This window comes from Lissotriton helveticus, chromosome 6, assembly GCF_964261635.1.
Source record: "Lissotriton helveticus chromosome 6, aLisHel1.1, whole genome shotgun sequence".
Taxonomy (NCBI): domain Eukaryota; kingdom Metazoa; phylum Chordata; class Amphibia; order Caudata; family Salamandridae; genus Lissotriton; species Lissotriton helveticus.
Genome location: NC_136067.1, coordinates 1,951,029,160 through 1,951,046,245, shown reverse-complemented (window position 1 = coordinate 1,951,046,245; position 17,086 = coordinate 1,951,029,160). Strand labels below are relative to the sequence as shown.

Here is a 17,086-nt window from a genome sequence, read left to right as displayed (position 1 = left end):
CTCTGTGTGGACTCCATGACCCACTGTTGAAGATTAAGGGTTTCACAGGATTGGATAATGTTGTGGTATCCTGAATCTAATATTCCGTTCGGCCACAAGTTGAAATCCCCTACGAGTAATCTGGAGTGGGACAATGCCAGGTTAATCAGGGCTTCAATAAATCCTTGTTGAAATAGAGGGCCAGGGGGTCTATAGCTATCTAAGCCAGTCAGTAATTGTCCCTTAGGGTCTTTTATTGAGAAGCCCAGAAGTTCTATACCCTCTGGCTCATCAATGTTAAAAGGGGTAAAATCTCAGATATCTCTGAAAACAATCCCCACCCCGCCTCCTCTACCACCCAGGCGAGGTTTATGGAAGGCTTTATATCCAGAAGGGTAGGCCAGACCCAGCTCCAAATCTGAGCCAGGATGTGTTCATGTTTCAGTCATAAACAACACATCTAATCCATGCATTTCCACCAACAGTTGAGTCTCCAGATAGTGCTTTGGCAGAGACCTGACAATAAGCATCCCACACCTTAGGCTATCTCTTTTTACAAAATCAGACTCCACTCCTGCAGTCTTCTCCAGTCTAACCCTACCTCTCCTACCCCCCGCTACCCAAAGTTCGAGCAACTGTTCGCTCGAGTAGCAGTACCTTATGCCATTGGTTCCAGTTTTCCTGGTACGGGCAGCATGGCTGGCGCTGAGCGCAGCTTCATGTTTTTATGAGTGTAGGGCCTGAAAAGACTAGACCGGTGACCTCAACGTGGGCGGGACCGCTCTAACAGGTGGGCAACGCGAGGTCAGGAAGAATCCGGTAGGCACTAAAATTAATTTGCAACCTGCGAGCAGTTCGAGCCGATGTAAATTTTTAAAACAAAATACAGTACAATTTTCCTAACATATGAGAGTAAAGTGCAAGTATTCAATATTCAATTTCATAAAAACGAGAGTAAAGTGCAAAGTATGGCAGCAGCAGAAAGGCTCTCGCGCTCACTAAAACGCAACTCCGCCCAGGGTTAGAAATTACACATCAACAAAATGGGAGACCTATTCAGCGATGGCTAACGGCAGACACTGGATCAGTAACAAGAGCAGGGACAGGCTTTCACTGCACTAGAAATATTTCTGTATTATAGGATATGTCACTCTCTAAGGGAGAAATTAGTTGATGAACTGAAGAAACCAAATACACTTAAGCCTATTAACGGAAATATTGCACAACGAGAATCCCAGCCATATTATCACACAACTATACATAGTAACTAGAAATGCTGAACAAGTACAAAACCTGAAAAATAGGCACAGCTGTCAAAGTAATAAGCAGAAAACAATAACAGACGAACAATGGACATACTGTTGCTTAGTGATAAAAAACATATCATTGATTAGCCGCAACAAGCGAATACACTCAGTACATACAAAAATATTACTATACCCCTACCAGACTCCATAGCTATAGGTGGAGCTATTGCTATAGATGCACTGCAGAAGTGGCATTTTCCTCCATGTTACCAGGCCTTACCAGGAACAAGCCCATACTGAGTTGATTTATTTAATGACCTTAGTAAAATAACAGAAACACAGATCACACCATACCCTATGCTGGCTATGTTATGAAAGAGCCTAAACTGGCGAGAAGGCTCACTGCTATGGCAGTGCGCTGGTAAAACAGCGCATAGCAATGAGATGGTGCCATAGAGATTCAATATACTGCAATGACACGTCAGACACTTATAGCATGTTGATGCCAGTCAGGAACAGATTCTGCAGTATAAGGGATACATACCAAACTTATTTAGGCAAGACAATGAGCGAGACAATGGATGGAATGGAAAAGGTCAATACTACTAAGAACCGCAAAATGTTGAAAAGATCTTGTTTTTCAAAGTTTTTCTTATGAATTCTTCATCTCTTGTAGGCTACTGTAAAGTAATGTAAACAGTAGGCAATTGGAAGAGCTTTCCTCTTGCAAAACATATTGAATACGTACTGTTATAACTGTAACTTACTGCAATGTGGAAAATCCAAAAATTATATGAAAAAGAAAAGACACCATTTCAAAATAAACCAATTGCAGATCCCAATATCCTGGCAAATAATAAACCACTCTCAGACCTCCTCAGTGCTGCCCTGGTAACTGAATCCGCCGTCTCTCACAAACTTTCCTCAGAATTGGATATCAATGACCACATCAGTGGCTTTCAGTCTGGATTAAGGCAACAAAGGAGCACAAAAAAAACCCTAATAAACCAGGGCCATCCCAGTGCCCAGGTACTACTTGATTTCTCTGCCGTATTCAACACCATTGACCATCAAATGCTCATTCAAAGACTGCCCTCCTCATGGGCATTAAAGGCACTCTTCTGGCATTGCTCACACCGTTCCTAAACAACTATACCCATCAAGTCAAAGTGGGCCCTCTCCTGTTAAAAACAACCACCATCCGTTGTAATGTTTCCCTAAGCTCCGCCTGGTCTCTCACCCTTTCTAATGTGTACATGGTGTCCTGGACAACCATCTTGCTCTCATATAAGATCAGGAACCAAACGTATGCAGATGATGCCAAGTTCCACCTAAAAATGTAAGATTAGCCTATCTAAGCTTTCCCTCTTTCTTCCACACATCCATAGCTGCATTTAGCACAACTGACTGTGCTTTAATGGTGAAAAAATTGCCATTTTGGTCTTTGGTCACATAAGCCCATTTTCTTTCTCCCCTTCAATGCCAAAAGGTCTGACAAACAACCAGGGTTGTATATCTGCATTTTCTAACAAACCCCAATTGAACTGGATTCTAACACTATTAAACTTCTCAGAAAAATCGCCTTTATCCTTGCTTGCCTCCCAAACACATCCCTAGCCATGAAGCAACAAATACAAAACTATGCATACCATGGTACTGGGAATAAAATGCAATTATCACATTATCCCTGCACTCACATCCCTCCATGGGCTCAGTGTGAAAGAAAGAACATCCTTTAGAACTTTCTGCACTACGTGACCGAATTCCGAAACACATCACCTACCTATATGTTCCATATCAACAAACTAAAAGCCTCAGGTCAGCTAAAAAAGGACTATTGTCACCTCATTGATTCAGATACAAAAGATTCTGTGGTCTTCTTTACTAGAGCTCCTCCCTATGGAATTATTTGCCATCTGCTACATCAAATTCAGAAAATCTTTGAAGACGCACCTTTTCACTGTGGCACTCTGATAATCCCATTGTCCTAGGAGTAGCACTTTATAAAAGGGAGAGGGACTTTTGCGTACATATTTCAATGTTAACCCTCTAGTTGGACGATTATGCAACATTTTACTAATTCTATACATACTGCTGCTCTCATACCTGAATGCTCAGAGGCACGACGGAAAGTTAAGAGCACAGTAAACCGTAAAATAAAATAAAAAATCTAACAGGAATGTATAGTAGTCTTCTGGCAAATGAGTTAAGGAAGAGTACATAGATGAAAAATATCATTTGACATTTTCACACAATAACGGAAGGTGGCCTTAAACAATCCATTTTTAAAAACAAATTAATCCACAATGTTTCTGAAAGCAAGCACTGGACAGCAGGAAAAGATGAAGAGTAACCGGACCAGAATGGGGATGGACTTCAAAAGAGAAGATGGGAAACCTCAGAATATTTGAAAAAGTAAATATTTTATTTATTTGTCACCATCCACATAATGAGGAGTTTATTCTAATTACCTGCTACTGTTTTCTTACAGACAAAAAGATGATTACTGAATTAGTTTCTTATGGCGACAGCAGAAATTAGGTAGTTTTCAGAAATGAATACACAGTGCCTAATTTTCCAGTGTTTTAATAGATAACGAAAGCATAAAAACATCAATAACAAAATGGTTACTTGGCCTAACAAGGTGTGTGCATTCATGGTATTACCATTCTCAGTCTTTAAGAGATGGTGTAAATAGGAACCCACCAATGGTGTCTTAATGAGGAAAAGGCATTGACACACAACACTGTTAACAACAACACTTCACATGTTTTAGAAAGAAAATGCATTTGTAAGAATATCACCTCTCAGCTCTGCAATATTCACAAATATTTGAAATTAATACAGATGATCAGGCATTGGCATTATCAAAAGTAATTCAGTCCCAATATGGTTTTTCAACATGGAATTGCAGGATTATAAGTGGAGAATCCCAAAATACTGGATATCAGTCATTATTACTGGCAAACTTGCAAAAAAGTTCAGAAGCAGTGAGCCCAACCAATACATCCCTCCGGTCATTTTTACACTTACGTATATACTGGACTGGTTTGAAATCTGTGGAATACTGGTGTTCGCAGGTTGTATAAATGGGTTGGACCCCGGCTTTGGGGCAGGGGCACATGGTACTTCACTTGGAATAGTACTCTATAGGAATATCATTAGCAGAAGTGATTAAAAAGAAAACTGTCTGAAATCTATGACTTCCTCGGCTGAAATCAGTTACCTAATGAATTGCTAAAGCACCAAAATAGCCAACTGGACTATAACACTGGGATTACAGTATCCACTGGAAGAAATGTAAGCCTCAATTTGTGGAAACCCAATATCCTGAATATCTCCATATTCATATGGCCCTATGTATTAAAAAAATATATGGCATGGCCTCACACGCCACCATCTTGCTTCATTATTGGCCTGCCACACTTGCAAGATAACAATCTAGTGGTGAGTAGACCCCATGAAATCGCCACTACCCAACCCAACGTAAGTACTCCCTGCCAGCACAGGGGGGCCCACTCACTTCTATATTTTGCTCTGGTGAGTGTGGCAGGCCAATGATTAAGCATGACATCCCGGGTGGTGTGTGAGGCCTTGCCTTATAATTACTTTAGATATTCTGACTGGAGAGCTATTCAGGTCATTGGGTTTCCACAAATTGAGGTTTACCTTTCCTCCAGTGGACACTGGAATCCCAATACATAGTCCAGTTGACTGTTTTGCTGCTTTAGAGATTAGTTTGGGAGGACACAGAGAAGGACCGCCCTTATTACCTCTTGTTTCCTCAGTCAAAATAATTGGAATCCTATGTGATAGGGATGTAGTGAATTGCAACAATATGAAACGACATGTTTCACCACCTGCTCCAAACTTTTAATGTACTGTTGGTAAAAGAAACGTAATAATACTGCAAAAAACACATTACAAGAATGCAAAAACACACTGGCCCTTTCTAATGTACAGTCTTTCCTAATTTTTACAAATTCCCTAGCGTAAACATGGTCAGACAGTGACGTTATATTATACACTAAGAGGACCAGCTATCTAAAACGAATTTGGCAACCAAGTAAGAACTCTTGTGCAAATAAATTAAACCAAACACTATTCCTTCATAGGTATGAAAAATACCCAACTCATCAACAAAAATAAATTAGCATGTTAGGAAATATTTTGACAAAATAAACTCAATTGCCTTACACCTGTCTGTTAAACAGATGGAATGGGTATCTGCTTTGCAGAAGTGCTGTCATATTCTTGCATCAAGTCATTTGTGGTGTTATAGTGCATGGCGATGTAGGATTTGGCAAATCCAAACGTGGAAGTTACTGGCTGCAAGCTATTGGGAGTGCTAACTTCTTCAGACGGACTGCTGTTATAGATACTGTAGTAAGGTTCTATACGAGTATTGATGGGAGTTGAACTGCTCTGCCCGTAATGTTGGTGCCCAGCAGAAACCTTTGGACTCAGTATGCTTTCTTTAGAATGGCTTGGGCCGCATGCCTGGTCCACAAACTTTTTCTGAGGTTTTGGGGAAAGCATGTAGGCAGAGTTAGTTTCGTGGTGCGATGATTTATTTCGATTCACCTCCAGGCTTCCCTTGCCCATGGCTCGGAGCCTTGTCTTCTGCTTACAGCAAAGGAAGCCCAGAGCCACATATTGGATGCACCAAAGAACCCTCCTCCTGAGGCCAGCACTGTTGCGCGAGTAGATGAATGGGTTTAATCCAGATTTGAAAAATATGAGTGTAAATCCACATAACTCAAACTGGTACAGAATGAAGCTGCTGCTATTGGTAAGGACATCCTGGATGAGAGAAATGCCCAGCGGGAGACAGCACACCAAAACTGAAAGAACAATCACAACACAGGTCACAACAGCTTTGGAATCCTTTGCTGTCGACAGATTGACAGCCGATACCAGCTGCAGCTTGTTGGCTGGTAATGGCAGCTGGCTTAGTTTTTTCGTATAGGCATGGGTCTGGATATGCTGCAGCTTGTTGTAGTTTTGGTTCCTGTACAAGGCAGGGACAGTGCACTGTACCCCATCAACGACTGGGCCGATGAAAGGTTGCGGTCGGTTGGTGTCCACTGTTATGATGGGGCATTTTCTCACTTGGGTGTTTTTCCTCAATGCTTGGGCTATCATTACGTAGGAGATGGATACAACAGCAACACAAAAGGTGAAGTCAATTACATACAAGTAAAGAATAATTTTCCCTTCTCCCCTATTCAGGCTGTACATCGGCAGGCATATCTTGGATTTTCGGGTCCGTAGAGTAGCCAAGGTGGCCAAAGTAAAACTTGTAGTCCACAAAAGAACAGTGAGCAGCAGGGTACAAGGGAAGGAAGCAGTCCTGTTGGGCTGCTGACCAAGAACCATCCGCAGTCTGTGGAGTGCAATGACAGCCACGGTTTTGAGGGACATAATTATAAATCCAGAGCTTGTTAAGTGAAAAGTGAAACAGAAAGCTTCTGGAACGTTTGCAGTAGTGTCAAAGAACAAGACAAAGGCAAACATGGGCGCAGTCACACAGCAAATGAAAAGGTCACAAAAGGAAAGGTTAAGGATCATGAAATCAAAGTTGGTTCTGAATTTCCTGAAGGCAGGATCGAAGAAGGACAAGAAGACGATTAAGTTCCCATAAGATCCCAAACAGAATATGATAACCAGCAAAAAGGTGCAAGTAACTAGGGTTGCAGTGTGGATAATCTCCTGGAATTCCCTGAAGGTTCCATTGCCATTCTGCAGTGTAGATGAGCTGTTGAGATAATCATGATAGCTCTGGTCTGCCGAGTTGGTCATTGATTCTGTAAGGTTCATCTTAATGCTCGTTGCCCCAAGAGGACCTTATGGCTCATATAACTTTGAATGGCCGACATTGACACTGGTTTTGTCTGTCACGCTGGTACCACCGCTGACGAAATCCTTTGTCAAAATAAAAGCAGAAGAGAAGAGAAAACCATCAATGTTTGTGAAATTAGTACAATGAATAAAATTGAATAACTGCACATGGTGAATAAAATCGTGGAACAACTGAGAACAGAGACTGCTTCTTGGAGTTACTCTCTGCCAAGAACTCTTTCACAAAATGAGGCCAAACCGTACTTTTGAAACAGACACATTTTGTTCTTAATACACGACTGAAATATCAAGGTTTGTAGAAGAAGTACTGAAGGGGATATTAGGAAATATTAGAGAAGTGCTTACATTGCAGGTAAAATGTAGTTCGATATATAGTCCACCAAAATAAAATGCCCTCTGTGAATCACGTGCTAGGACATTTAACATCGGTGTTATCTTATAACTCATACTATTATCCATATACAACGATGAGCAACTCGAATGTACTAATGTGGCTAACAACCTCAGGGCAGTGCTCAATTATGCCGATAGCCTGATATGGTGCGCTAGTGTCACTACATAAATATGCCAGCTGTACCACACAGTTCTACCACTCCCAATTGGGCAGCTGTGTTGCTAAACTATACAGTTCATCTATATAAATGAAAGTAGCAAGTGGTGCATTTTAAAGAAATCTGCCAAGTAAATGTAGACAAATCTTTTTTTCACAACATATTTTATTGGTATTCGTAGCCACATTGGACACACAGGGCCCGTTATACATGAATATTTAGGTAGAATACACAAACATGGCTTAGTTTCTGTAGCAGTTGCATCAGTAACTAAACAGTATTAAACCTTAATATTAACGCATCCCATAATGCCTTCGTATCTACTTGCAAGTTCCCAGTGACATCTGATTATCATCTTGTATACACAATATAATTAATGGTGGATAGTTATAGCTCTGTTACCGCTGTAATCTGCCCAGCGCTACCATAGCTTTGCGCGTTTTTGTGGACACCCTCAGGCAATGAATACTGGGCGTTCCAGATCCATACAGAAATCTAGTCCTTACTTCCATCAAAGGAGAGGTAGGTGCTTTCCAAAGTCAGGGTATGTCTCTCTTAGCTATGGTGAGGCCTAGAAACAGAAAGTGGCGTTTATATTTATTGCCCCCGATTTCATAGGCTACATGAGTAGGGCTAATTTGGGGGATATGGGAAGCTCCCAACTCAGAACCTCGGATAGACATGCAAGTAACCTCTGCCAAAACCTGGCTAAAACATCACATGAGCAAACTGTATGTAGGAACATATCGTCCGCAGCATTGCAGCGCAGTCAGGTAGGGGAGGGCACCAGGCCGGACAGCTGTAATTCATATTGTGTGAAGTATGCCCTATGTAAGTAATTAAATTGGCTAAGTCGTAGGCGGGATGAGATGGCTGCGCTGCGCGGGGACTCTAGTGCCTCATTCCAGTCACTGTCTTCAAGTGGCCCAATTTCCATGTGCCGTGTCTCCCGGAGGTCTGTCAATGAGTTGTGGCCGTTTGTAATGAGGGTTTGATAAATTCTGGTAATTTTGTTGGTCTCCCAGCTCGACCCATGAGTAGCTTGCCTTCCAAGGGATTAAGTTCGGGGAGCATCGGCAGATCTTTGAGATATGAGGCCAAGGCATGTCTGAACTGCAAGTACTTGTAAAATTACGTATATGGCATATGAAATTCGGTTTGCAGTTCTTGAAAGGATTTAAGTGTCATCCCGCATATGACTGTCCCTAAAGTGGATATACCTGTGCCTTCCCAGTTCCGAAGTCCCTTTAAAGAGCCCGGATCCCAGACTCTCTGTATTGGTATGTATGAACAGGGATGTGTCCCATTAGTAGGCGTTCGGCTGCATACGCTGGATCTCCTCTATTGCTGTACCAACATTCATTTAGTATGTGCAGGTGCGCTGCCGCATGTACGACTGTAGGTCTGCTGCCACAATGCCGCCACATGTAGATTGTTAACATGTGTGTAGCGCCACTCAGCTAGTGCCTTCACCCCATAAGAAATGACACAATATACCATTAATTTGTCAAAGCCATGTGGCAGAGATCGGGTATGGATGATTTTGCAGCTGGTATAGTAGACGGGGCAAAGGCCCCATCTTAAAGATGGCAGATCGGCCGAAGGGGTTAAGGGGTACATGGGACTAGGATTTCATTTCTGCCTGCACTTGTTCTGTCAGTAGAGCCAAATTGTGCTGCCATGCCATGGGCAGTGAGGCTGCCAGAAAGATACCTATATTTCGCATGCCATCTGTGGCTATTGCAAGTCCCTTCACCCAAGCACCCACTACCTGCGCAACCGAAAGCGGCCAGAGGACTGACTTGGTTGTGTTCATAAAAAGCCCAGAAGTCTCTCCAAACACCTCCATTATACAGAGGAGCTGGGGGCCGGATCTGTGGGGATCGGTTATGAAGAATAAAACATTGTATGCGCATAATGCAATGTGGTCTGATACCTCTAGTGACCACTCTAACTCTCATAGCTGCGCGTCTATCCTCATCCATGCTGCAAGCGGCTCCACTGCCAATGCAACAAGATATGGCAATAGCGGGCAGCCCTGGCGGGTGCCTCTATAGATAGGGAATCATGAAGAGACTGAGCCCGCTACTCGCACCGCAGCTGTAAGAGCGGTATATAGCAGGGTTATATAGGTTAGGAACCGCGGCCCAAAATGTAGGCATTTCAGGAGTATGAAAAGATACGACCAACTGACGGAGTCGAAGGCTTTATCTATATCTGCCAAGAGTAAAGCAGCTGGGACTCCCAAGCGATCCACGGCAGCTATGGCAATGTGGGCACGTCTTATGTTGTGGTGTGTAGCGCGTCGAATCATAAAGCTAGCTTGGTCTGCATGGACCAGGTCCGTTATGCAGGGCATGAGCCTATCGGCTAGCATTTTGGCAAGCAACTAGCCTCTAGGTTGAGGAGAGAGATCGGGCGATACGAGGAGTGGCACTCCGGGGGGGGGGGGGGACCCGGCTCCAGGAACACCATAACCTCGGCATTCCTCCAGTCAAGTGGGAGTCTACCCTCCTGCACTGCGACCTGCAGCATCGCCAACTAGGGGGCACCCAATTGTGACGTATATTTTAATGAATTCACAAGGGAATCCATTGGAGCAGGGGACTTACCCAGTCGCAGCTCGGCTGAGGCCGCGGTGAGTTCTTCGATCATCAGTGGAGCGTCGAGTTGTGCCCCGCAAGTGTCTGTGAGGGCTCTCGGGGGGAGGTCATCAATACATTTTTTAATAGTAGCTGCTGGCAGGGAATCTCGTTCTTGGTAAATCTGATGGTAATAGTCAGGGAAGCTGCCTGCAATCAATGATGGATCTGTCAGGACAGCCCCGTCTGAGCTCCTTACGCATTGTATATGTGCTGGCAATGTGACTTGTTGACATAACCTGTGCAGTAGTTTGCTGGACATGTAACCCTATTTGTAAATGTGGCTTCTAGATGCTAACCATATTGTCTTTGCTTTTTCCATGAACTCTCCCCAGCATATTTGTTGTTATGTTAATTATTCTTTTTCCATGAACTCTCCCCAGCATATTTGTTGTTATGTTAATTATGTCTTTTATAGCGCACGGCTACTCAGAAGAGTGTCCCGGCGCTTTATTGACATCCTGAGAAAGACAAACACAACACATAGATAAGACAAGAGCGGAGTCAACTAGAACAAGCATTTGCAATGCAATAGGTCTCGCATTATTTAACTTTGAGCTATTATTATTGTAAATGGCAATGTTTTTTGCTTTATGCTATAGTTTTCTTATGTACATAAAAAGCTACATATAAAGTATTTGTTGTTAAAATTATTTATGCAGTATTTAAAGGCAAGCATTACCGCCTTCGGGTAAAGTCCGTGCTATATAAAAATGCATAAATACATGAATAAAGAAATACCGCCTTCGGGTAAAGTCCGCGCTATATAAAAATGCATAAATACATAAAAAAATAAATACCGCCTTCGGGTAAAGTCTGCGCTATTGTCAGGGGGTCCCGTGCTCAGCCCCGACAGGGCTAACTGAATGTCCGTCTCCTCAACAGGCGGATTACTACGGGCCCTTTAAGGATGGCCTTTGTGTACGTGACGGAGGCTTCGCATCGGAACCACCTGACTTTTCGGACCTATCAGGAGTGGCGTCTCACCATATGAGGAGAGACCCGGAAGACGCTGTGTGTCCGTCGTGGGAGGAAGAAGTGAGACGCCAGGAGAACCACGCGAGCGGGAGGACGAAAAGCACCGTGGGGACGGATTCCTTGGAAGTGGACGACACCAGGAGCAGAGAAGGTGCCGGACCGATAACGGAAGAGGAGCGGACGGAGGCAGCTGTAAAGCCTGGTGGCCAACGACCCTGCGTTTCGCCCAGCCACGCAAAGGAGGACGCGTGGCTCTTCCAGGTGCGTGCTCGTTTGGGTTCTTTGTTAAACTTCAAGAAGGGAGGGACCGGTTAAGGGACCGTGGAAACACCGGGGCACCTCGTTTAGCAAAGCCGTGTATAGCTCACTGACTGTGGTGGTGGTTTTTGCTTTATCCCTCACACCCTCCCTCTTTCCATGAGTTAATAGTAAACGAAACAACCCACTAAAAGCCACATTCGTTTCTTTTCTTCCATGTGCTGGAGTGTCCCGGACCCCGACCCAGGAAGTGCCCAGAGGATTACAAAACTACCTTCGACCCCGTGTCTGACAGAAAGACTTTGTTTTGTTGTACTACAGTCTGTAAACCAAAATAAACTAGATAAGCAGTCGCCCTCTAGTCTTGGCTCCTTCCCTTCTTGTGACCGAAAGGTGACAGCTATATAAAAATGCATAATTAAATAAATAAATACATACCGCAAAACATCCTCGTTACTCTGCCGGCCTGCGACCAGGAAGTCAGGCAGGCCGGCGCGACACCCGGAAACAGGAAGTAGGAGGGCGGGAGCCTACCCCGCCTCCCACGGAAGAGCCGCGATTGGAGCCGTGTTGGGAGCAGGGAGCACCGGAGCAGGCAGGAGCCTACCCTGCGCCCCGGTGCCGAAGGAGGGAAGAAGAGTCCTGCTGCCGGGCCTTGCAGCTGAGGAGAGGAAGCCGGTGAGTGCGTTGCTGAGCGGCGGGCGGGCGGAGGGAGAGGAGCATGTAGGCGCGGGGGGGAGGCGGGCTGTGTATGTGTGTGTATGTGTGTGCGTGCGTGTGTGTATGTGTCTTGGAGTGCGTGTGTGTGACTGTGAGGGAGGGGGTGTGTGTGTGAGCGAGTGTCTGTCTGCGACGTGTGTGTGTGTGTGTGTGTGTTATGCGCGGTAGGCTGGGAGGGCGGCGCATGCGCAGTAGGATGGGAGGGCGGCGCAGGACGGAACGTGCGCGTTCACGCAGCCAAATCCGACTGCTAAAAATAGTGCCAGTTTTGTGTCCCTCATTCCCCGGCATCCGACGGCTATAGAGTCTCTGTCCCTGTTCCAGGGCGAGACCTAAAAAGGGGGGAAACTACAGGGCAAACAACCAAGTTTTAAGGCCCTTCCTGAAGGCCAGCAGGTTCGAGGTACTACGCAGTGCCAAAGGCAAGGTGTTCCACAGCTGTGGGGCCCACAGCCTAAAGGAACGACCTCCAATGCGGGCCTTCTTCACGCGAGGGACCGTGGCAAGGAACATTGATTCTGATCTTAGCGCTCGTGCCGGTTGGTAAAAGGCAAGCCTCCTTTGCAGATATTTAGCCCCTGAGGCGTGGAGAGCCTTATAAGCCAGAGCCAAGGCCTTAAACACTATCCGCTTCCAGATAGGGAGCCAATGGAGAGTCTGTAAAAGACCGGAGGCTCTGGCTCGCCTATGAAGGCCGAATATGGCTCGCGCGGCCGTATTCTGGACAACCTGCAGCCGTTGCAGGAGATACTCCGGCAGGCCAAGGTACAGGACGTTGGAGTAATCCAATCGTGAACCAATTAAGGCCTGTACCGTGGTCCTCCTATGATCCTCGGAGAGCAAAGGAAGAAACTTCCGAAGCATCCTCAGGAGGGCGAAACAGGTGCCAGTAAGCGCAAGAATCTGAGGTCTGAAAGTCAGGCCGCTGTCTACCCTAATCCCCAGATTCCTAGCTGACTGAGACGATCGAGCTGGAGGCGACATATCGGCAGGCCACCATCCCTGCCAGTCTGGATCGGATTTGTTGCATTTAGACTATTTACCAACACGCGAGTGCCCCCTTCTCAACTCACCCCTGCCTCTCCAGAGTCAACAGCTGGGCTTGGATTTGTATGAGTTTTTCTCACTGTTATGTGCATTTGTGTGCACAAATAGAGAAGTCGACTGCGGGGAGGGTCGGTTTCATGACCTCTCACTGGGTCCTAGCTGAAGCCACCGTCCCTGTATTCGAGTCAATGTAGCCGTCTATGGCACAATATCTAAAAAAAACACAAATTCTCCAGTTATAGTCCTCTCTAGTAACTAGAACTCCTGCTCTAAAGGAACAATAACTCACACCCCCGCCATGCACTGTCTACTGACAATTATGTAATTTCAGTTGTTGCAGTCCTGTTATCAGTGATGTCGTAGATCATGTTATGAGTGATGTAATATGTGGGGTAATTAGAGGTGCATGGTAGAAACCTTTTTTGCCACGATCCTGTGGGATTGCTGCAAAGGAAAACAAATGTATTTTCCCCCAACAAAGGCTAGGGTATCACTACCCTCCCCCTTATATCTTGTTTTTTAAATATTTTCAAAGACAGGAGGCTCAGCCCCAAAGTTCTGTAATGGCTGCTGCAACACGTTTGTTCAAGTTGCAGCCTCTCAGTCACAGCACTCACTTCTGCAGGAGAGAGACGTCCCAAAGGAAAAAAGCCCCCTCTGGCAAACAGAACTCTGTACTTTTCTTTTTTTAAGTTGTGCTCGTGAAACTCTCGCAAGAGTCCATCAAACCAAACCATCCAGATACACAAATATATTTGCAGTGCAATTTCTTAAAAACTATATAACAGATTTACACCAAATCACAAACATTCACTCTTTTCTGACCAAGATCTAGCTTTCTGCCAAATTTGGTGTAATTCCGTTCAGCAGTTTTTGCAGTATCATGTTCCAAAAAAGTCTATGGAAAATGCATGGAGATTTGCTTTTTTGTGGCCCCCTGTTTTTCTGGGCCCCTATTTGATGGAGCATCGTGAAACTTTCCAGGAAGACGTTAATTAACAAAGAGCACTTTTTTGGAAAGATTTGGTAGGATTCTTCATATAGCGCCAAAGTTATTAGTAAACCAAAAAAGGAATTTCCGATGGAAACACAAAACAACTATAACTACCCAGTGGAAATCGACACACACATACACCCACAGGTTTTTACTCATAATAATTATACTTCTGCAGCATTGGATGCTACATAGATCCACATGCTTGAATCATCCCAGTCTTCGAGCTGGGAGCCCCATGGTATACATAGTGAGCAATACAATGTTAAACATACAAATAATAGCTTTAACATACTCAGTACAGTTGCCAATCCACCACTTCATAAAACACCCAAACTCAGCCAATCAGAGTAAACACAGCATTCACCTCTCCTCACCAAAGGCTAGCAAGGTTGGATTTCTACAGCACGTCATGTGTGAAGGGAATCCCTGTGAGTTCTGCTTACTCATTCAGATAAGTGGCCATTTCTAGACATTATACCGACAGCATGAAGTGGTAGCACACTCATTTGCAATCAGTAGAATTTCCATTGAAATGGCCACAAAATTTCCAGCTGACATCTTACCTACTGATACAACTATATAGTGTACAAACTATGTTTAGAAATCGAGTTTCTGCAAATATTTGTAATTTGCTCATCACCAAGTAAAGTGTTCCGATTTGTTTTGCTCCTATTTAAATCTTTGTTTTTCATCACACTTCTGAATTACAAAAAATATTTGCTTTTCCGGATTTATTTTTAAATATTTGTACTATTCATTTAAAAGCTGTTTAAATGTTCTGTGTTAGAAAAAAATTGACATCTTACAGCCTTTAGTTTCATGGTTGTGAAGATGGATCACTTGACAAAAACCTCTAACTGTAATAAGAGAAAGAAAAGTAAACACATTTTCAAGTATGAGATAAGCAGAAATTAGTAAAAAGACCAACTGACATTGGACCCCTGTCCTTGAACAGACAGCAAATGTGTTCAAATAAAAACAACATAACACCTGTTCCTTTCCAGTTTAAGTTCAATCACCAGAGCAGACAAGCAGGTCCTATAAATAGCTCAAACTGACCTGATAAAATTTTACTTGCCATGGTGAGTGGGCGGGTAGATTTTTCGAGGCCTGGTATTGCTATATTTGCAAAAATCCGAATCTGAGGAATGTCATTCTGGAAATAAAACAACTTCTTCGGAATTTAAGAGAGCTCTTTCCCACTTTGGGCATTCTGCAAGAGAAAGATCTGAGGGAGAATCTCACAGGAAGGAAGACACTGGAAGATGTTTAAAAATTGTTAACATGAGACAACCAAATGAATCAGGAAATCTGATTACTCATAGCATATGATCACCCTCATAAAGGTTACCCACTATCAAAATTAAGGTATAGATCGCTGGGTATCTTCAGAAATAGTTTCCTGGAATAAAGAAGCATGTCACCCATTATAAAGAAGCGTTAAAACTCACTGAAAAAGAATTACATCTACAGCACTCTTAGCCGGTGTACCCATTCCTGGATACACTGGCAGACAGGGACATGGAAAAATGGGCATACATTTATGCAACACTGCTGCCTAGACTCCGCATTAAAGAAAGATGTGGCAGTAGGCCAAGCAGTCCTGTGTCAATTATTTCAATTACTATTTAGCCTTCATCTCCCTCTCACTGCTTGTAATAATTATAATCTGCTAACAGCTTGCTATTCTGATTCAAGCATGTGCATCTATAAAAAAGATCCAATACTGCAGAAGATTAAAGTTGATTACCTGTAACTTAAGTTCTCCAGTATTGGTATCTTTAATAGAAACACATGCAACCCACCCTCCTCCCAAACTCAGATTTTTTTTTTAAACATATAGCTAAAATACAACTTCTTTACTCCTGTGCTTAGAAATCTGACCTTGCTGGGGGTATGGCCAAGATGGCACCCGCAACGGACCTGATTCTCCTACAGTACACTGCCCATGCTGCCACACAGTGCCGGGATCTAACCCACCCGATGCTCCGCAGTTCTCGGCGGAAGGGAAGCGGCCTGGCTGTAACGGGACGGCACTGTCAGTGGGACCGGCTGACCTGAACTAACCCCCTGATGCACCAAATGGGACGCGCCCATTCTTACCTGCAAGGCACTCATGCTGCGGATCCTGTCGGTTGCTGGGGTCCTGTGGTTGCCCCTCTACTAGGTCCATGTGAAGAGGTCATGGGAAGAAGAGTGCTGGTGACTATACGGGTATTAGAGAGGTTTCTTTCAGACCAATCTCCTGTGTTGCTGGAATAGGGGACGAGGGGAGGCCGACCGAAAGTCCCTCTTTGGTGCCTGCAGCATGGGGCCATGAAAGAGAACATCTTTCGAGAGAAACTCACAGGGGTGACCTGCTGCTATTTTCGCACCAACTGACTGTCCACTGCAACCAGGGGGACAGAGTGGAATGCAATTGAAGGTGGTGGTGATGCGTGGAGAATGCCTGTCTAAGATGGGTGGCATGCGGAAACAGAAGCGAAGAGCACATTGGCAACACTACAAAATAAAAGTCCTATCATGAAGCCACTCATTCAGGCTTTGCCGCATGCCCAGAGTAGGAGACATATGGGACAGATTAGATTGCCTGGTCCGCTGGCAATACCGCCAGCTCCTGCAGCGAGAAGGTGATAAATCGGGAAAACTATTAGCATGGCTCCTCAAGAAAGACCCCCCCCTCGATTATATTGACATTAAAGCGGGCTGAAGGTGCCCTCGTCACCACGCAGAAGCCCATAAACTCCTTACTGTGCACTCGGTGTATAGAGAGGACAAGGTGGTTGACAGATCTGAAATAGGACG

At 44.4% G+C, this 17,086-nt stretch overlaps 1 protein-coding gene across 3 annotated transcripts in view; it reads right to left on the bottom strand.

Moving 5' to 3' along the window:
• Nucleotides 1-3,630: 3,630 nt before the first annotated feature.
• The window catches only part of GPR75 (G protein-coupled receptor 75), a 28,848-nt gene continuing 15,392 nt past the window's right edge, over nucleotides 3,631-17,086 (bottom strand). For all 3 annotated transcript variants that reach the window (XM_078649956.1, XM_078649955.1, XM_078649957.1), the window contains exon 2: nucleotides 3,631-7,151. In XM_078649956.1, coding sequence (XP_078506082.1) covers nucleotides 5,433-7,046 — 1,614 coding nt within the window. In that variant the 5' untranslated portion in view covers nucleotides 7,047-7,151 and the 3' untranslated portion in view covers nucleotides 3,631-5,432. The remainder of the gene's footprint in view (nucleotides 7,152-17,086) is intronic.